Source organism: Heptranchias perlo, chromosome 17 (genome assembly GCF_035084215.1).
Source record: "Heptranchias perlo isolate sHepPer1 chromosome 17, sHepPer1.hap1, whole genome shotgun sequence".
NCBI classification, from domain to species: domain Eukaryota; kingdom Metazoa; phylum Chordata; class Chondrichthyes; order Hexanchiformes; family Hexanchidae; genus Heptranchias; species Heptranchias perlo.
The window spans coordinates 57,597,003-57,619,980 of record NC_090341.1 but is presented as its reverse complement, the minus strand read 5'-3'; the positions used below and the strand labels follow the sequence as shown (position 1 = coordinate 57,619,980).

The following is a 22,978-nucleotide window of genomic DNA, read 5'->3' as shown; positions in this document are numbered from 1 at the left end:
TCGATTAGATTTGATATTGACCCCTGGTTTAGATTTGATGTTGACCCTTGGTTTAGATTTGATATTGATCCCTCGTTTATATGTGATATTGATCTCTGGTTTCGATGTGATCTTGATCCTTGGTTTAGATTTGATTTTGACCCCTGGCTTAGATTTGATATTGACGCCTCGTTTAGATTTGATATTGACCCCTAGTTTTGGTTTGATATTGACCCCTGTTTTAGATTTCATCTTGACCCCAAGTTCAGATTTGATATTGACCCCTAGTTTCGATTTAATATTGACCCCTGGTTTTTTTTGATATTGACCCCTGGTTTAGATTTGATATTGATCTCTGGTTTAGATTTGATACTGATCTCTGGTTTAGATTTGATATTAACCCCTGGTTTAGATTTGATATTGACCCCTGGTTTAGATTTGATATTGACCCCTGTTTCAGATTTGATATTAATCTCTGGTTTAGATTTGATATTTTCCCCTGTTTTAGATGTGATATTGAACCCTAGCGTAGATTTGATATTGATCTATGGTTTTGATTTGATATTGACCCCTGGTTTAGCTGTGATATTGACCCCTGGTTTAGATTTGATATTGATCCCTCGTTTAGATTTGATATTGATCCCTTGTTTAGATTTGATATTGACCCCTGGTTTAGATTTGATAATGATCCCTAGTTTAGATTTGTTATTGACCCCTGGTTTAGATTTGATATTGACCCCTGGTTTTGATTTGATATTGAACCCTGGTTTAGATTTGATATTGACCCCTGGTTTAGATTTGATATTGGTCCATAGTTTAGATTTGATATTGACCCCTGGTTTAGATTTGATACTGATCTCTGGTTTAGATTTGATATTGATCTCTGGTTTAGATTTGATATTGACCCCTGGTTAAATTTGATATTGACCCCTAGTTTAGATTTGATAGTGTCCCTTGGTTTAGATTTGATATTGATCCCTAGTTTAGATTTGATGTAGACCCGTGGTTTAGATTTGATATTGACCCCTGGTTTAGATTTGATATTGACCCCTTGTTTCGATTTGATATTGATCCCTGGTTCAGATTTGATATTGATCTCTGGTTTAGATTTGATATTGACCCCAGGTTTAGATTTGATATTGACCCCTGGTTTAGATTTGATATTGACCCCTGGTTTTGATTTGATATTGACCCCTGGTTTAGATTTGATATTGATCCCTCGATTAGATTTGATATTGACCCCTGGTTTAGATTTGATATTGACCCCTGGTTTCGATTTGATATTGACCCCTGGTTTAGATTTGATATTGACCCCTGGTTAAATTTGATATTGATCCCTAATTTAGATTTGATAGGGTCCCTTGGTTTAGATTTGATATTGACCCCTGGTTTTGATTTGATATTGAACCCTGGTTTAGATTTGATATTGACCCCTGGTTTAGATTTGATATTGGTCCATAGTTTAGATTTGATATTGACCCCTGGTTTAGATTTGATACTGATCTCTGGTTTAGATTTGATATTGATCTCTGGTTTAGATTTGATATTGACCCCTGGTTAAATTTGATATTGACCCCTAGTTTAGATTTGATAGTGTCCCTTGGTTTAGATTTGATATTGATCCCTAGTTTAGATTTGATGTAGACCCGTGGTTTAGATTTGATATTGACCCCTGGTTTAGATTTGATATTGACCCCTTGTTTCGATTTGATATTGATCCCTGGTTCAGATTTGATATTGATCTCTGGTTTAGATTTGATATTAACCCCTGGTTTAGATTTGATATTGACCCCAGGTTTAGATTTGATATTGACCCCTGGTTTAGATTTGATATTGACCCCTGGTTTTGATTTGATATTGACCCCTGGTTTAGATTTGATATTGATCCCTCGATTAGATTGGATGTTGACCCCTGGTTTGGATTTGATATTGATCCCTGGATTAGAATTGATATTGACCCCTGGTTTCGATTTGATATTGATCCCTCGATCAGATTTGATATTGACCCCTGGTTTAGATTTGATATTGACCCCTGGTTTCGATTTGATATTGACCCCTGGTTTAGATTTGATATTGACCCCTGGTTAAATTTGATATTGATCCCTAATTTAGATTTGATAGGGTCCCTTGGTTTAGATTTGATATTGACCCCTGGTTTTGATTTGATATTGAACCCTGGTTTAGATTTGATATTGACCCCTGGTTTAGATTTGATATTGGTCCATAGTTTAGATTTGATATTGACCCCTGGTTTAGATTTGATACTGATCTCTGGTTTAGATTTGATATTGATCTCTGGTTTAGATTTGATATTGACCCCTGGTTAAATTTGATATTGACCCCTAGTTTAGATTTGATAGTGTCCCTTGGTTTAGATTTGATATTGATCCCTAGTTTAGATTTGATGTAGACCCGTGGTTTAGATTTGATATTGACCCCTGGTTTAGATTTGATATTGACCCCTTGTTTCGATTTGATATTGATCCCTGGTTCAGATTTGATATTGATCTCTGGTTTAGATTTGATATTAACCCCTGGTTTAGATTTGATATTGACCCCAGGTTTAGATTTGATATTGACCCCTGGTTTAGATTTGATATTGACCCCTGGTTTTGATTTGATATTGACCCCTGGTTTAGATTTGATATTGATCCCTCGATTAGATTGGATGTTGACCCCTGGTTTGGATTTGATATTGATCCCTGGATTAGAATTGATATTGACCCCTGGTTTCGATTTGATATTGATCCCTCGATCAGATTTGAATTTTTCCTCTTGTTCAGATTTGATATTGACCCTTGGTTTAGATTTGATATTGATCCCTCGATTAGATTTGATATTGACCCCTGGTTTAGATTTGATGTTGACCCTTGGTTTAGGTTTGATATTGATCCGTCATTTAGATGTGATATTGATCTCTGGTTTAGATTTGATATTGGTCTCTGGTTCAGATTTGATCTTGATTCCTGGGTTAGATTTGATATTGATGCCTGGTTTAGATTTGATATTGACCCCGAGTTTAGGTTTGATATTGACCCCTGGTTTAGATTTGATGTTTCCCCCTGGTTTAAATTTGATATTTATCTCTGGTTTAGATTTGATATTGATCCCTAGTTTATGTTTGATATTGATCTCTGGTTTGGATTTGATATTGACCCTCGGTTTAGATTTTGATATTGACCCCTGCTTTAGGTTTGACATTGACCCCTGGTTTCGATTTGATGTTGACCCCTCGATTAGATTTGATAGTGATTCATAGTTTATATTTGATATTGACCCCGGTTTATATTTGATATTGACCCCTGGTTTAGATTTGATATTGAACCCTAGATTAGATTTGATATTGATCTCTTGTTCAGATTTGATGTTGACCCCTGGTTTAGATTTGATATTGATCCCTCGATTCGATTTGATATTGACCCCTGATTTAGATTTGATATTGACCCCTCGATCAGACTTGAATTTGATCTCTTGTTTAGATTTGATATTGACCCCTTGTTTCGATTTGATATTGATCCCTCGATTAGATTTGATATTGACCCCTGGTTTAGATTTGATGTTGACCCTTGGTTTAGATTTGATATTGATCCCTCGTTTATATGTGATATTGATCTCTGGTTTCGATGTGATCTTCATCCTTGGTTTAGATTTGATTTTGACCCCTGGCTTAGATTTGATATTGACGCCTGGTTTAGATTTGATATTGACCCCTAGTTTTGGTTTGATATTGACCCCTGTTTTAGATTTCATCTTGACCCCAAGTTCAGATTTGATATTGACCCCTAGTTTCGATTTAATATTGACCCCTGGTTTATATTTGATATTGATCTCTGGTTTAGATTTGATACTGATCTCTGGTTTAGATTTGATATTAACCCCTGGTTTAGATTTGATATTGACCCCTGGTTTAGATTTGATATTGACCCCTGTTTCAGATTTGATATTAATCTCTGGTTTAGATTTGATATTGTCCCCTGTTTTAGATGTGATATTGAACCCTAGCGTAGATTTGATATTGATCTATGGTTTTGATTTGATATTGACCCCTGGTTTAGCTGTGATATTGACCCCTGGTTTAGATTTGATATTGATCCCTCGTTTAGATTTGATATTGATCCCTTGTTTAGATTTGATATTGACCCCTGGTTTAGATTTGATAATGATCCCTAGTTTAGATTTGTTATTGAACCCAATTTGGATTTGATATTTATCTCTGGCTTAGATTTGATATTGACCCCTGGTTTCGATTTGATATTGACCCCTGGTTTAGATTTGATATTGACCCCTGGTTTAGATTTGATATTGACCCCTGGTTTAGATTTGATATTGACCCCTGGTTTTGATTTGATATTGAACCCTGGTTTAGATTTGATATTGACCCCTGGTTTAGATTTGATATTGGTCCATAGTTTAGATTTGATATTGACCCCTGGTTTAGATTTGATACTGATCTCTGGTTTAGATTTGATATTGATCTCTGGTTTAGATTTGATATTGACCCCTGGTTAAATTTGATATTGACCCCTAGTTTAGATTTGATAGTGTCCCTTGGTTTAGATTTGATATTGATCCCTAGTTTAGATTTGATGTAGACCCGTGGTTTAGATTTGATATTGACCCCTGGTTTAGATTTGATATTGACCCCTTGTTTCGATTTGATATTGATCCCTGGTTCAGATTTGATATTGATCTCTGGTTTAGATTTGATATTAACCCCTGGTTTAGATTTGATATTGACCCCAGGTTTAGATTTGATATTGACCCCTGGTTTAGATTTGATATTGACCCCTGGATTTGATTTGATATTGACCCCTGGTTTAGATTTGATATTGATCCCTCGATTAGATTTGATATTGACCCCTGGTTTAGATTTGATATTGACCCCTGGTTTCGATTTGATATTGACCCCTGGTTTAGATTTGATATTGACCCCTGGTTAAATTTGATATTGATCCCTAATTTAGATTTGATAGTGTCCCTTGGTTTAGATTTGATATTGATCCCTAGTTTAGATTTGATATTGACCCCTGGTTTAGATTTGATATTGACCCCTGGTTTAGATTTGATATTGGTCCATAGTTTAGATTTGATATTGACCCCTGGTTTAGATTTGATACTGATCTCTGGTTTAGATTTGATATTGATCTCTGGTTTAGATTTGATATTGACCCCTGGTTAAATTTGATATTGACCCCTAGTTTAGATTTGATAGTGTCCCTTGGTTTAGATTTGATATTGATCCCTAGTTTAGATTTGATGTAGACCCGTGGTTTAGATTTGATATTGACCCCTGGTTTAGATTTGATATTGACCCCTTGTTTCGATTTGATATTGATCCCTGGTTCAGATTTGATATTGATCTCTGGTTTAGATTTGATATTAACACCTGGTTTAGATTTGATATTGACCCCAGGTTTAGATTTGATATTGACCCCTGGTTTAGATTTGATATTGACCCCTGGTTTTGATTTGATATTGACCCCTGGTTTAGATTTGATATTGATCCCTCGATTAGATTGGATGTTGACCCCTGGTTTGGATTTGATATTGATCCCTGGATTAGAATTGATATTGACCCCTGGTTTCGATTTGATATTGATCCCTCGATCAGATTTGAATTTTTCCTCTTGTTCAGATTTGATATTGACCCTTGGTTTAGATTTGATATTGATCCCTCGATTAGATTTGATATTGACCCCTGGTTTAGATTTGATGTTGACCCTTGGTTTAGGTTTGATATTGATCCTTCATTTAGATGTGATATTGATCTCTGGTTTAGATTTGATATTGGTCTCTGGTTCAGATTTGATCTTGATTCCTGGGTTAGATTTGATATTGATGCCTGGTTTAGATTTGATATTGACCCCGAGTTTAGGTTTGATATTGACCCCTGGTTTAGATTTGATGTTTCCCCCTGGTTTAAATTTGATATTTATCTCTGGTTTCGATTTGATATTGATCCCTAGTTTATGTTTGATATTGATCTCTGGTTTGGATTTGATATTGACCCTCGGTTTAGATTTTGATCTTGACCCCTGCTTTCGGTTTGACATTGACCCCTGGTTTCGATTTGATGTTGACCCCTAGATTAGATTTGATATTGATCCCCCGTTTAGATTTGATATTGACCCCTGGTTTAGATTTGATATTGATCCCTAGATTAGATTTGATATTGAGCCAAAGTTTAGATTTGATATTGATCCCCCGTTTAGATTTGATATTGATCTCTTGTTCAGATTTGATGTTGACCCCTGGTTTAGATTTGATATTGATCCCTCGATTAGATTTGATATTGATCTCTGGTTTCGATTTGATATTGACCCCTGGTTTAGATTTAATATTGATCCCTCGATCAGACTTGAATTTGACCCCTTGTTTCGATTTGATATTGATCTCTGGTTTAGATTTGATCTTGACTCCTGGTTTAGATTTGATATTGATCCTTGGTTTAGATTTGATTTTGACCCCTGGCTTAAATTTGATATTGACGCCTGGTTTAGATTTGATATTGACCCCTAGTTTAGGTTTGATATTGACCCCTGTTTTAGATTTCATCTTGACCCCAAGTTCAGATTTGATATTGACCCCTAGTTTCGATTTGATATTGACCCCAGGTTTATATTTGATATTGACCCCTGGTTTAGATTTGATATTGATCTCTGGTTTAGATTTGATATTGACCCCTGGTTTAGATTTGTTATTGACCCCTGGTTTAGATTTGATATTGACCCCTGGTTTAGATTTGATATTGACCCCTGGTTTAGATTTGATATTGATCCCTGGTTGAGATTTGATATTGATCCCTGGTTCAGATTTGATATAGACCCCTGGTTTAGATTTGATATAGACCCCTGGTTTAGATTTGATATTGATCCCTCGTTTAGATTTGATATAGACCCCTGGTTTAGATTTGATATTGACCCCTGGTTAAATTTGATATTGATCCCTCGTTTAGATTTGATAGTGTCCCTTGGTTTAGATTTGATATTGATCCCTCGTTTAGATTTGATATAGACCCCTGGTTTTGATTTGATATTGACCCCTTGTTTCGATTTGATATTGACCCCTGGTTTAGATTTGATATTGATCTCTGGTTTAGATTTGATACTGATCTCTGGTTTAGATTTGATATTGACCCCTTGTTTCGATTTGATATTGACCCCTGGTTTAGATTTGATATTGATCTCTGGTTTAGATTTGATACTGATCTCTGGTTTAGATTTGATATTAACCCCTGGTTTAGATTTGATATTGACCCCTGGTTTAGATTTGATATTGATCTCTGGTTTAGATTTGATATTGACCCCTTGTTTCGATTTGATATTGACCCCTGGTTTAGATTTGATATTGATCTCTGGTTTAGATTTGATACTGATCTCTGGTTTAGATTTGATATTAACCCCTGGTTTAGATTTGATATTGACCCCTGGTTTAGATTTGATATTAATCTCTGATTTAGATTTGATATTAACCCCTGGTTTAGATTTGATATTGATCTCTGGTTTAGATATGATATTAACCCCTGGTTTAGATTTGATATTGATCCCTGGCTTAGATTTGATATTGACCCCTGGTTTAGATTTGATACTGATCTCTGGTTTAGATTTGATATTCACCCCTGGTTTAGATTTGATATTGACCCCTTGTTTCGATTTGATATTGACCCCTGGTTTAGGTTTGATATTGATCCTTTGTTTAAATTTGATATTGACCCCTTGTTTCGATTTGATATTAACCCCCGGTTTAGATTTGATATTGATCCCGAGTTTAGATTTGATATTGATCCCTAGTTTCGATTTGATATTTATCTCTGGTTTCGATTTTATATTGACCCCTGGTTTAGATTTGATATTGACCCCTGGTTTGGATTTGCTATTGACCCCTGGTTTAGGTTTGATATTGATCCCTAGTTTAGATTTGATATTGACCCCTGGTTTAGATTTGATATTGATCCCCGGTTTAGATTTGACATTGACCCCTGGTTTAGATTGGATGTTGATCCTTGTTTTAGACTTGATATTGATCCCTCGTTTAGATTTGACATTGACCCCTGATTTAGATTTGACATTGACCCCTGGTTTAGATTTGATATTGATCCCTAGTTTAGATTTGATATTGACCCCTGGTTTAGATTTTATATTGACCCCTGGTTTAGATTTGATATTGACCCCTAGTTTGGATTTGCTATTGACCCCTGGTTTAGGTTTGATATTGATCCCTAGTTTAGATTTGATATTGACCCCTGGTTTAGATTTGATATTGACCCCTGGTTTAGATTTGATATTGACCCCTGGTTTAGGTTTGATATTGATCCCTAGTTCGGATTTGATATTGACCCCTGGTGTAGATTTGATATTGATCCCTGGTTTAGATTTGATATTGATCTCTGGTTTCGATTTGATATTGACCCCTGGTTTAGATTTGATATTGATCTCTGGTTTAGATTTGATATTGATCCCTAGTTTCGGTTTGATATTGATCCCCGAGATTGGATTTGATATTGACCCCTTGATTAGATTTGATATTGACCCCGAGATTTGATTTGATATTGATCCCTGGATTAGATTTGATATTGACCCCGAGATTTGATTTGATATTGATCCCTAGATTAGATTTGTTATTGGCTCCTAGTTAACGAATCAATAAAAACTTGAACTAATTGAATAAATAAATCAAGTTTAGATTTGGACGGCAGGGCAGGTGGTGTGCTGTAACTGCAGCATGTGGGAGTTGGTGGAGAGCAGCGTGATCCCCTGCTCCGTGTCTGCAACTCAAGGAACTTCGGCTGAAAGTTGTTGAGCTGGAGTCCGAGCTGCAGACATTGCGATCCATCAGGGAGGGGGAGAGTTACCTGGACACTTTGATCCAGGAGGCAGTCACACTCCTTTGGTTAGGTCGTGGTTTAGATTTGGTCAGTGGTCAGGGACAGGAGGATGTAACTGTGAGTCAGGCGGGTCTGGGGACCCCGATGCAGTGATGGAGGAGCCTCAGTCTTTGACCTTGTCCAACAGGTACGAGGTAATTGCTGCCTGTGTGGATAAGAACAAGACTGAAGGGAGGATGGGCAAACTGACCATAGTACCGTGGTACAGGGGCCATTCAAGTGGGGGAGTGAAAAGGAATGTGGTAGTGGTAGGGGATAGTATAGTCAGGGAGATAGATACTGTTCTCCGCAGCAGCGACTGGGAGTCCTGAAGGCTGTGTTGCCTGCCTGGTGCCAGGGTTAAGGACATCTCCTCGTGGCTGGAGAAGAACTTGGAGCATGAGGGGGAGGATCCAGTTGCCATGGTCCACATCGGGACCAATGACATAGGTAGAACTAGGAATGAGGTTCTGCTGAGACAGTTTGAGGAGCTCGGGTCCAAATTAATCAGCAGAACCTCAAAGGTAATAATCTCTCTGTTACTACCTGAGCCGCACAAAATTAGCATTGGGTCAAACAGATCAGAGAGTTAAATGTGTGGCTCAAAGAGTGGTGTGGGAGACTGGGATTTCAATTCATGGGGCACTGACTCCGGTATTGGGGAAAGAGGGAGCTGTTCCATTGGGACGGGCTCTACTTCAATCGAGCTGGGACCAGTGTCCTGGCGAATCAAATAACTAGGGCTTTAAACTAAAAAGCAGAGGCGGATGTTCAGGTAACGGTAAATTTATAAATCTAGAGAAAAGTCAAGGCCATAGAGCAGTGTCGCGATTTGGGTAAAGATAAGCAGAGTGTGACAGGAAGGGACAGAGTTTAACGGTAATAATGCATCAGTGAATAAGGTCAAATCAGGGAAAAATAGTAAAAAGTTAAAATTAAAGATACTTTATCTCAATGCACGAAGAATTCGTAACAAGATAAATTAATGCACAGATAGAGATAAATGGGTTTGATCCAGCAGCCATTACAAGAAATAACAAGGTGCAGAAAACACTGGTGGGAGTAGTTTATAGCCCCCCTAATAGTAGCTATACTGTTGGACTGAGTACTAATCAAGAAATCAGGGGCGCTTGTAACAAAGGTAATGCAATAGTCATAGGAGACTTTAATCTTCACACAGACTGGGCCATTCAAATTGGCAAAAGTAGTCTGGAGGACGAGTTCATGGAATGCATTTGAGCCAGTTTCCTAGAACAATACGTTGTGGAACCAACCAGGGAACAGGCTATTTTAGATCTTGTCTCATGTAGTGAGACAGGGTTAATTAGTAATCTCTAGTAAGGGATCCTCTGGGGAAGAGTGATCATAATCTGATAGAATTTCATGGAGTTCGAGAGTGACATACTTAAGTCCGAAACTAGAGTCTTAAATTTAAATAAAGCCAATTACATAGGTATGAGGGGCAAGATGGCTAAGGTTGATTGGGAAATCAGATTAAAAGATATGATGGTAGATCAGCAATGGTGAACATTGAAAGAAATAATTCATAATTCTCAACTAATATACATTCCACTGAGGAATAAAAACTCCACGGGAAAAGTGATCCATCCGTGGCTAACAAAAGAAGTTAAGGATAGTATTAGATTAAAAGAAGAGGCTTATAATGTTGCCAAAAAGAGTAGTAAGCCTGAGGATTGGGAGAGTTTTAGAAATCAGCAAAGGACGACCAAAAAATTGATGGAGAGAAAATGGAATATGAAAGTAAACTAGCAAGAAATATAAAAACGGATTGTAAGAGCTTCTGCAAGTATGTAAAAAAGAAGGGAGTTGCAAAAGTAAACGTTGGTCCCTTAGGGACTGAGACATGAGAAATTATAACGGGGAATCAGGAAATGACAGACGTTAAACAAATATTTTGTATCTATCTTCACAGTAGAAGACACAAAAAACATACCAGAAATAGTGGGGAACCAAGGGGTAAATGAGAGTGAGGAACTTAAAACAATTAATAGCACTAGAGAAAAAGTACTGGACAAACTAATGGGACTAAAAGCCAACAAATCCCCTGGACCTGATGGCCTACATCCGAGGGTTCTAAAAGAGGTGGCCGCAGAGATAGTGATGCATTGGTTATGATCTTCCAAAATTCTCTAGATTCTGGAATGATCCCAGTGGATTGGAAGGTAGTAAATGTAACCCCGCTATTCAAGAAGGGAGGGAGAGAGAAAACAGGAAACTACAGCCCAGTTAGTCTGACATCAGTCGTCGGGAAAATGCTGGAATCCATTATTAAGGATGTGGTAACAGGGCACTTAGAAAATCATAATATGATGAAGCAGAGTCAACATGGTTTCATGAAAGAGAAATCGTGTTTGACAAATTTATTGGAGTTTTTTGAGGATGTAACTAGCAGGGTCGATAAAGGGGAACCAGTGGATGTCGTATATTTGGATTTCCAAAAGGCATTTGATAAGGTGCCACATAAAAGGTTGTTACACAAGATTAGGGCTCGTGGCATTGGTGGTAATATATTAGCATGGATAAAGGATTGGCTAACGGACAGAAAAGAGAGTAGGAATAAATGGGTTATTCTCAGGTTGGCAGGCTGTAACTAGTGGGGTACCGCAAGGATCAGTGCTTGGGCCTCAGCTATTTACAATCTATATTAATGACTTAGATGAAGGGACCGAGTGTAATGTATCCAAGTTAGCTGACGATACAAAGCTAGGGTGAGACAGACACAAAGAGTCTGCAAAGGGATATAGACAGGTTAAGTGAGTGGGCAAGAAGGTGGCAGATGGAGTATAATGTGGGGAAATGTGAGGTTATTCACTTTGGTCGGAAGAATAGAAAAACAAATTATTTTTAAATGATGAGAATCTATTAAATGTTGGTGTTCAGAGAGACTGGGTGTCCTCGTACGAGAAATATGGAAAGTTAGCATGCAGGTACAGCAAGGAATTAGGAAGGCAAATGGCATGTTGGCCTTTATTGCAAGAGGGTTGGAGTACAAGAGTAAGGAAGTCTGACTACAATTGTCCAGGGCTTTGGTGAGACCTCACCTGGAGTACCATGTACTATTTTTGTTTCCTTATCTAAGGAAGGATATACTTGTCTTGGAGGCTGTGCAACAAAGGTTCACTAGATTAATTCCTGGGATGAGAGAGTTCTCCTTTGAGGAGAGGTTGAGTAGAATGGGCCTATACTCTTTGGAGTTTAGAAGATTGCAAGGTGATCTCATTGAAACATACAAGATTCTGAGGGAGCTTGACAAGGTAGATGCTAAGAGGTTGTTTCCCCTGGCTGGAGAGTCTAGATGTGGAGATGCTGGTGAAGGACTGGGGTGGACAAATGTAAGGAGTCTTACAACACCAGGTTATAGTCAGAGAACTATATATGCTGACTATATATGCTGTACCTTGATGGAATCCCTCACTCACCTGACAAAGGAGAAAGCCTCCGAAAGCTTGTGATTTCAAATAAAGCTGTTGGACTATAACCTGGTGTTGTAAGACTCCTTACATTGGAGAGTCTAGAACTAGGGGTCATAGTGTCAGGATAAGGGGTTGGACATTTAAGACTGAGATGAGGAGGAACTTCTTCACTCAGAGGGTTGTGAATCTTTGGAATTCTCTATCCTAGGGGGCTGTGGATGCTGAGTCGTTGAGTATATACAAGACTGAGATCGATAGATTTTTGGACTCTAAGGAATCAAGGGATATGGGGATCGGGCAGGAAAATGGAGTTGAGGTTGAAGATCAGCCATGATCTTTTTGAATGGCGGATCATGCTCGAGGGGCCATAGGGCCTACTCCTGCTCCTATTTCTTATGTTCTTCTTACGTTTAAATTTGATATCAATCCCGAGTTTAGATTTAATAAGGATCCCAAGATTAGATTTGAAATTGATCCCTAGTTTATATTTAGTATCGATCCCTAGTTTGATTTAATATTTTTCCCCAGTTAAGATTTGATATTGATCCCCAGTTTATATTTGATATTGGTCCCTAGTTTGGATTTGATATTGATTCAGTTGCCCCCGGTGTATACCCTGCCCCCCCATTATAAAACCTACTCTTGTGGTGGAGACACTGGATGACTTACTCCGAGTGGTCCCTTGCTTTTTGTAGTATGTATTAATGATTTAGAGGGGATGATTAAGAAGTTTGCAGATGATACAAAAGTTGACCGTGTGGTTGATAGTGAGGAGGAAAGCTGTAGACTGCAGGAAGATATCAATGGACTGGTCAGGTGGGCAGAAAAGTGGCAAATGGAATTCAATCCAGAGAAGTGTGAGGTAATGCATTTGGGGAGGGCAAACAAGGCAAGGGAATACACAATAAATGGGAGGATACTGAGAGGTGTAGAGGAACAAAGGGACCTTGGAGTGCATGTCCACTGATCCATGAAGGTAGCAGGACAGGTAGATAAGGTGGTTAAGAAGGCATACGGGGTGCTTTCCATTATTAGCTGAGGCATAGAATATAAGAGCAGGGAGGTTATGCTAGAACTGTATAAAACACTAGTTAGGCCGCAGCTTGAGTACTGCGTACAGTTCCAGTCACCACATTACAGGAAGGATATAATTGCAATAGGGAGGGTGCAGAAGAGGTTTACGAGGATGTTGCCAGGACTGGAGAATTTTAGCTATGAGGAAGGATTGGATAGGGTGGGGTTGTTTTCATTGGAACATAGGAGGCTGGGGGAGATTCAATTGAGGTGTATAAAATTATGAGGGGCCTAGATAGAGTGGATACGAAGAACCCATATCCCTTAGCAGAGAGGTCAGTGACCAGGGGGCATAGATTTAAATTAATTGGTAGAAAGATGAGAGGGGAGCGAAAAACAAATAGGGCCACTGTGCAAAATAAAACTAAGATGACTCGCAATCTTAAAAAGACAAGTCTAAAGGCATTGTGTCTTAACGCACGGAGCATTCGCAATAAGGTAGATGAATTAACAGTGCAGATAGATATTAAAGGTTATGATATAGTTGCGATTACGGAGACATGGCTGCAGGGTGACCAAGGATGGGAACTGAACATCCGGGGTATTCAATATTTAGGAAGGACAGGCAAAAAGGATAGGAGGTGGGGTAGCGTTGTTAGTAAAGGAGGAAATCAATGCAATAGTGAGGAAGGATATTGGCTCGGAAAATCACGATGTGGAATCTGTATGGGTGGTGCTAAGAAACACCAAGGGGCAGAAAACGTTGGTGGGGGTTGTCTATAGGCCCCCAAAAAGTAGTGGAGATGTAGGGGAGGTCATTAAACAGGAAATTAGAGACGCATGCAAGAAGGGTACAACTATAATCATGGGTGACTTTAATTTACATATAGATTGGTCAAACCAAATTAGCAATAATACTGTGGGGGAGGAATTCCTGGAGTGTGTGTATGTGATGGTTTTCTCGACCAATACGTTGAGGAACCAACTGGAGAACAGGCGATCCTAGACTGAGTATTGTGCAATGAGAAAGGATTAATTAACAATCTTGTTGTGCGGGGTCCCTTAGGGAAGAGCGACCATAACATGATAGAATTCCACATTAAGATGGAGAGTGAAGCAGTTGAATCTAAATAAAGGAAATTACGAAAGTATGAGATGCGAGTTGGCTATGATAGATTGGGGAACTTTACTAAAAGGGGTGACGGTGGATAGGCAATGGCTAATATTTAAAGAACGTGTGCAGGAATTACAACAATTATTCATTTCTGTCTGGCGCAAAAATAAAACAGGAAAGGTGGCTCAACCATGGCTTACAAAAGAAATTAGGGATAGTATTAGATCCAAAGAGGAGACATATAAAATTGGCAGAAAAAGGCAAGCCTGAGGATTGGGAGCAGTTTAGAATTCAGCAAAGGAGGACAAAGATTGATTAAGAGGAAAAACAGAGTATGAGGGTAAACTAGCAGGGAACATAAAAACTGACTGTAAAAGCTTCTGTAAATTTGTCAAGAGAAAAAGATTAGTGAAGACAAATGTAGGTCCCTTACAGTCAGAAATGGGGAAAATTATAATGGGGAATAAAGAAATGTCAGAACAATTAAATACATACTTTGGTTCTGTCTTCACAAAGGAGGACACAAATAACCTGCCAGAAATGTTAGGGAACCGAGGGTCTAGTGAGAGGGAGGAACTGAAGGAAATCAGTATCAGTAAAAAAATAGTGCTAGGGAAATTAATGGGGCTAAAGGCTGACAAATCCCCAGGGCCTGATAATCTACATCCCAGAGTACTAAAGGAAGTGGCCCTGGAAATAGTGGATGCATTGGTGACCATCTTCCAAAATTCTATAGACTCTGGAACAGTTCCTACAGATTGGAGGGTGGCAAATGTAACCCCACTATTTAAAAAAGGAGGGAGAGAAAAAACAGGGAATTACAGACCAGTTAGTCTAACATCAGTTGTGGGGAAAATGCTAGAGTCTATTATAAAAGATGTGATAACAGAACACTTGGAAGGCATTAATGGGATTGGACAAAGTCAGTATGGGTTTATGAAAGGGAAATCATGGAGTTTTTTGAGGATGTAACTAGTAGAATAGATAGGGGAGAACCAGTAGATGTGGTGTATTTGGATTTTCAGAAGGCTTTTGATAAGGTTCCACACAAGAGGTTAGTGTGCAAAATTAAAGCACATGGGATTGGGGGGAATATACTGGCATGGATTAAGAATTGGTTGACAGACAGGAAATAGAGAGTTGGAATAAACGGGTCTTTTTCCGGGCGGCAGACAGTGACTAGTGGGGTACCGCAGGGATCAGTGCTTGGGCCCCAGTTATTCACAATATATACCAATGATTTGGATGAGGGAACTAAATGTAACATTTCCAAGTTTGCAGACGACACAAAGCTGGGGTGGAATGTGAGCTGTAAGGAGGATGCAAAGAGGCACCAATGTGATTTAGACAAGTTGGGTGAGTGGGCAAGAACATGACAGATGCAGTATAACATGGATAAATGTGAGGTTATCCACTTTGGTTGTAAAAACAGAAAAGCAGATTATTGTCTGAATGGTGATAGATTGGGAAAAGGGGAGGTTCAACGAGACCTGGGTGTCCTTGTACACCAGTCATTGAAAGCGAGCATTCAGGTGCAGCAAGCAGTTAGGAAGGCGAATGGTATGTTGGCCTTCATTGCAAGAGGATTTGAATCCAGGAGCAGGGATGTCTTACTGCAGTTATACAGGGCCTTGGTGAGACCAGGGCTTCCATTTTAGCACCCGCTATCGGGTGCGTTCCTGGCAGGGGGGGCTCCGAAAATCGGGGAATCCCAGAGCGGGTCCGGAGCCCGGCTCCAACCCGCCCACTTCCGGGTTCCCCACAGACGCGCCGGCGTGCGCGCACAGCCCCCGCATGTGGGAATCCCGCAGGCAATTAAAGCCAGCGGGATGCCACTTGACAATATTTATCTAGGTATTTCAGGTCATTAACAGACCTGATTAAGGGAATATGTCTGGAGGGTTGGGATTTTAGAAACAACTGGGACTGTTTCCCATACTGGGGAAACCACTCCCAGTTGAAATGGACGTGTTGCAGCTGTCAGCCTGTGGCAGCTGCAAAGGTCCATTTGACAGGTTGGTGGGGGAGACCCTCACTCATTGCAGGAGGCCACTCTGTCACTTGGGACAAAGTTTGGCCTTCACCACCCTCCTCCTGACAAGAAAATTCACCAACTTGCACACTTACCCCGGGGTCCAGAGACATGTACCGACCTTGCGGACCCCCTCTGATGTACATCTTCCGGATGGGGGCCGCCGTAGCTGCAGTCATGACCTCCTCAGTCATCACCAGCCTCACCAGCCTCGCCATCCACGCCGTCCACCTCTGACACGTGGAGCTCCACAACAGAGTGCTGTGACACATCCACCTGCACAGCAGGAGGGAGGGCAACTGCAGAGAGAGATGCGTCGCAGGGGGCACTACCCTCGCCACAGGGTCCACAGACCGAGGCTCAGCTTCCTGGACCTCTCTGAGCAGCAGTGCACACGGAGGCTCAGAGTCACTCGACATGTAGTCGTGGACATCTGCAGCCTCCTTCATGCCGAGCTGCTCCCGGTTGGCCCGAGCACCATCTTCTTACCTGTCGCTGTCAAAGTCACCACTGCCCTCAACAACTTCTCCTCCGCATCCTTCCAGGGTGCCACCGGGGACATCGCCGACGTCTCTCAGTCGTCTGCACAAAAGAGCCCTGCAAATACACCTACACCCACTCTGCAGTGACACAATGGGTGGCATCAGTTGTGGGTCTTCATTGTGATCCTCAGGAAAGGGCATTATTGCACAAACCAGACAAGATTCGCAAAGACGTGGCAGTAGTGGTGCCAATATAATATGTGATGTGAGTTGGTCAGAAATTCAATACAAGTAAAAACCATGACAAACCCTCAAACACCCTTGTGCATCCCCTTCATGCTCACGACACGTTTGCCTTACGCTGCCTACTGCACATATGTGATGCATGCCCTGTGGCTGCAGCACAGGTGGTGGCAGGTTGAGTGAGGCTGACTGTGAAAGAGATGCATGAGAGGGTGAGTATGAGATAGAGCCATGAGATTGTATGAGGATTGGGTTGAGTGGTAGTGGCGGGATGAGTACTGGGGAGGTGAGTAAGTGCAGGTAAGATGAGGATGAGGTTTGAGTGGGTGTGAGGGGTGATGTGACAGAGTAGTGTTGGCAGTGCAGAAGGAGATGTGGGGTGGGGGCGGTGATGTGGCAGACGGAGTGCAGGGGAATGAGTAAGTGTACTCACTTTGGCTGACCTACTTAGGTCATTGGAGCGCCTCCTGCACTGTATGCAGGTGGGCGATATGTTGGTGGTGCAGGTGACCTCCTCTGCCACCTCGAGCCAGGCCTTCCTGGTGGCAGAGGCAGGCCGCTTCCTCCCACCCGCCGGGGGGAAGATCTCTGTCCTCCCCCTCCTCCTCACTCCATCTAATGATACCTGGAGTGAGACATCATTAAACTGGGAGCAGCCTTCCCCCTGGGCTGCTCCATGCTGTAATTTTTCCTATTTGTTGCAGCATCTGTCAGTGGAGAACTGCCCCTTTAAATAGAGCTCCTCCAGCTGACAGACCTTACTGCGCATGCGCAGCCCGCCTGACGCGCAGATCAGCAGCAGGGAACCCGGAAGAACAGGTAAGTGGATCCAATTAGGCTGCGATCGCGCGCGGGGCAGACTGATTTCACTGAGCGCGTTACCCACGCGCCCAATAGCCCCCCCGCCGCGAACCCGCAGCCCTGGCAATATCGAGCCCCATATCTGGAGTATTGTGTGCAGTTTTGGTCTCCTTATCTGAGGAAGGATGTTCTTGCCATGGAGGGAGTGCAACGAAGGTTTACCAGACTGATTCCTGGGATGGCAGGACTGATGCATGAGGAGAAATTGGGTCGACTAGGCCTATATTCACTAGAGTTTAGAAGAATGAGAGGTGATCTCATCGAAACATGTAAAATTCTAACAGGACGAGACAGACTAGATTCAGGGAGGATGTTCCCAATGGCTGGGGAGTCCAGAACCAGGGGTCACAGTCTCAGGATACGGGGTATGCCATTTAGAACTGAGATGAGGAGAAATTTCTTCACTCAGAAGGTGGTGAACCTGTGGAATTCTCTACCACAGAAGGCAGTGGAGGCCAAGTCATTAGATGTATTCAAGAAGGATATAGATATATTTCTTAATGCTAAAGGGATCAAGGGATATGGGAAAAAAGCGGGAACAGGGTACTGAGTTAGATGATCAGCCATGATCATTTTGAATGGCGGAGCAGGCCCGAAGGGCCGAATGGCCTACTCTTGCTCCTATTTTCTTTGTTTCATGCAGAGGGTGGTGGGGGTCAGGAACTCACTGCCTGAAAGGGTGGTAGAGGCAGAAACCCTCAACTCATTTAAAAAGTAGTTGGACGTGCACTTGAAATGCCGTAACCTACAGGGCTACAAAGCAAGATCTGGGAAATGGGATTAAGCTGAATCGCTCTTTTTCAGCCGGCACAGACACAATGGGCCTAATGGCCTCCTTCTGTGCCGTAACTTTCTCGGATTCTGTGAGTGCCTACAGCAATCCAGGGTGCATGAGTTAACAAGGTATAAACTGCAGGAGGAAGTTCTTTATTCGTTCATGGGATGTGGGCGTCACTGGCGAGGCCGGCATTTATTGCCCATCCCTAATTGCCCTTGAGAAGGTGGTGGTGAGCCGCCTTCTTGAACCGCTGCAGTCCGTGTGGTGAAGGTTCTCCCACAGTGCTGTTAGGGAGGGAGTTCCAGGATTTTGACCCAGCGACGATAAAGGAACGGCGATATATTTCCAAGTCGGGATGGTGTGTGACTTGGAGGGGAACGTGCAGGTGGTGTTGTTCCCATGTGCCTGCTGCTCTTGTCCTTCTAGGTGGTAGAGGTCGCGGGTTTGGGAGGTGCTGTCGAATAAGCCTTGGCGAGTTGCTGCAGTGCATCCTGTGGATGGTACACACTGCAGCCACTGTGCGCCAGTGGTGAAGGGAGTGAATGTTTAGGGTGGTGGATGGGGTGCCAATCAAGCGGGCTGCTTTGTCCTGGATGGTGTCGAGCTTCTTGAGTGTTGTTGGAGCTGCACTCATCCAGGCAAGTGGAGAGTATTCCATCACACTCCTGACTTGTGCCTTGTCGATGGTGGAAAAGCTTTGGGGAGTCAGGAGGTGAGACACTCACCGCAGAATACCCAGCCTCTGACCTGCTCTTGTAGCCACAGTATTTATATGGCTGGTCCAGTTAAGTTTCTGGTCAATGGTGACCCCCAGGATGTTGATGGTGGGGGATTCGGCGATGTTAATGCCATTGAATGTCAAGGGGAGGTGGTTAGACTCTCTCTTGTTGGAGATGGGCATTGCCTGGCACTTATCTGGCGCGAATGTTACTTGCCACTTATGAGCCCAAGCCTGGATGTTGTCCAGGTCTTGCTGCATGCGGGCTCGAACTGCTTCATTATCTGAGGGGTTGCGAATGGAACTGAACACTGTGCAATCTTCAGTGAACATCCCCATTTCTGATCTTATGATGGAGGGAAGGTCATTGATGAAGCAGCTGAAGAAGGTTGGGCCTAGGACACTGTCCTGAGGAACTCCTGCAGCAATGTCCTGGGGCTGAGATGATTGGCCTCCAACAACCACTACCATCTTCCTTTGTGCTAGGTATGACTCCAGCCACTGGAGAGTTTTCCCCCTGATTCCTATTCACTTCAATTTTACTTGGGCTCCTTGGTGCCACACTCGGTCAAATGCTGCCTTGATGTCAAGGGCAGTCACTCTCACCTCACCTCTGGAATTCAGCTCTTTTGTCCATGTTTGGACCAAGGCTGTAATGAGGTCTGGAGCCGAGTGGTCCTGGCGGAACCCAAACTGAGCATCGGTGAGCAGGTTATTGGTGAGTAAGTGCCGCTTGATAGCACTGTCGACGACACCTTCCATCACTTTGCTGATGATTGAGAGTAGATTGATGGGGCGGTAATTGGCCGGATTGGATTTGTCCTGCTTTTTGTGGACAGGACATACCTGGGCAATTTTCCACATTCTCAGGGAGATGCCAGTGTTGTAGCTGTACTGGAACAGTTTGGCTTGAGGCGCAGCTCGTTCTGGAGCACAAGTCTTCAGCACTACAGCCGGGATGTTGTCAGGGCCCATAGCCTTTGCTGTATCCAGTGCACTGAGGCATTTCTTGATATCATGTGGAGTGAATCGAATTGGCTGAAGACTGGCTTCTGTGATGGTGGGGATATCGGGAGGAGGCCGAGATGGATCATCCACTCGGCACTTCTGGCTGAAGATGGTTGCAAATGCTTCAGCCTTGTCTTTTGCACTCACATGCTGGACTCCGCCATCATTGAGGATGGGGATGTTTGCAGAGCCTCCTCCTCCCGTTAGTTGTTTAATTGTCCACCACCATTCACGACTGGATGTGGCAGGACTGCTCCTGGCATGCTCTTCTACACTCCTCATTGAACCAGGGTTGATCCCCTGGCTTGTTGGCAATGGTAGAGTGAGGAATATGCCGGGCCATGAGGTTACAGATTGTGCTGGAATACAATTCTGCTGCTGCTGATGGCCCACAGCGCCTCATGGATGCCCAATTTTGAGCTGCTCGATCCGTTCTGAATCTATCCCATTTAGCACGGTGATAGTGCCACACAACACATTGGATGGTGTCTTCAGTGCAAAGACGTGACTTCATCTCCACGAGGACTGTGCGGTGGTCACTCCTACCAATACTGTCATGGACAGATGCATTTGCGACAGGTAGATTGATGAGGATGAGGTCAAGTAAGTTTTTCCCTCGTGTTGGTTCACTCATCACCAGCCGCAGGCCCAGTCTGGCAGATATGTCCTTCAGGACTCAGCCAGCTCAGTCAGTCGTGGTGCTACCGAGCCACTCTTGGTGATGGATATTGAAGTCCCCCACCCAGAGTACATTCTGTGCCCTTGCTACCCTCAGTGCTTCCTCCAAGTGGTGTTCAACATGGAGGAGGACTGATTCATCAGCTGAGGGAGGACGGTAGGTGGTAATCAGCAGGAGGTTTCCTTGCCCATGTTTGACCTGATACCGTGAGATTTCATGGGGTCCGGAGTCAATGTTGAGGACTCCCAGGGCCACTCCCTCCTGACTGTATATCACTGTACCGCCACCTCTGGTGGGTCTGTCCTGCCGGTGGGACAGGACATACCCAGGGATGGTGATGGAAGAGTCTAGGATGTTGGCTGAAAGGTATGATTCTGTGAGTATGGCTATGTCAGGCTGTTGCTTGACCAGTCTGTGGGACAGCTCTCCCAATTTTGGCACAAGTCCCCAGATGTTAGTAAGGAGGACCTTGCAGGGTCGACTGGGCTTGGTGTTTTGCCGTTGTCGTGTCCGGTGCCTAGTGGTCTGATGCCGGGTGGTCCGTCCGGTTTTATTCTTATTCTGACTTTTTTTAGCGAGATTTTACAACTGAGTGGCTTGCTCGGCCATTTCAGAGGGCAATTAAGAATCAACCACATTGCTGTGGGACTGGAGTCACATATAGGCCAGACCGGGTAAGGACGGCAGGTTTCCTTCCCGAAAGGACATTAGTGAACCAGATGGGTTTTTATGACAATAAGGTTGTATCATGGCCATCATTACTGATACTAGTATTTTAATTCCAGATTTTATTTCATTAATTGAATTTAATTATTGAATTTAAATTCCCCAGCTGCCGTGGCGGGTGAGGTCAAAATATGTAGCAATTAAAAGCAGTGCTTGTTGTTACAGTGTCGACAGTGAGACTCTGACAGTCTGTCCGCCCAGTGGAGAGGAGGTTGTGTCCGGTGAGGAGACTGGAAACAGCTCAGAGTCTGAGGACATTGACAGCGACCTGGGTCAAAAGGTACAAAAGTTATTACTGGCTGGGAACTGGGTCAGCAGGTCCATCACCTATTACTGGGTCAGCAGGTCCATCACCTTTGTACTGGGTCAGCAGGTCCATCACCTATTACTGGGTCAGCAGGTCCATCATCTATTACTGGGTCAGCAGGTCCATCACCTATTACTGGGTCAGCAGGTCCATCACCTATTACTGGGTCAGCAGGTCCATCACCTATTACTGGGTCAGCAGGTACATCACCTATTACTGGGTCAGCAGGTACATCAACTATTACTGGGTCAGCAGGTCCATCACTTATTACTGGGTCAGCAGGTACATCACCTATTACTGGGTCAGCAGGTCCATCACCTATTACTGGGTCAGCAGGTCCATCACCTATTACTGGGTCAGCAGGTCCATCACCTATTACTGGGTCAGCAGGTCCATCACCTATTACTGGGTCAGCAGGTCCATCACCTATTACTGGGTCAGCAGGTCCATCACCTATTACTGGGTCAGCAGGTACATCACCTATTACTGGGTCAGCAGGTCCATCACCTATTACTGGGTCAGCAGGTACATCACCTATTACCGGGTCAGCAGGTCCATCACCTATTACTGGGTCAGCAGGTCCATCACCTATTACCGGGTCAGCAGGTCCATCACCTATTACTGGGTCAGCAGGTCCATCACCTATTACTGGGTCAGCAGGTACATCACCTATTACTGGGTCAGCAGGTCCATCACCTATTACTGGGTCAGCAGGTCCATCACCTATTACTGGGTCAGCA

General features: G+C 42.7%; 1 protein-coding gene across 1 annotated transcript in view; it reads left to right on the top strand.

The window, feature by feature from the left end:
* The window catches only part of LOC137333943 (FYVE, RhoGEF and PH domain-containing protein 5-like), a 329,534-nt gene that overhangs the window by 164,146 nt on the left and 142,410 nt on the right, over positions 1-22,978 (top strand). The window contains 1 exon segment of the mRNA XM_067998296.1: positions 22,097-22,211. Within this exon segment, the coding sequence (XP_067854397.1) occupies positions 22,097-22,211 (115 nt within the window).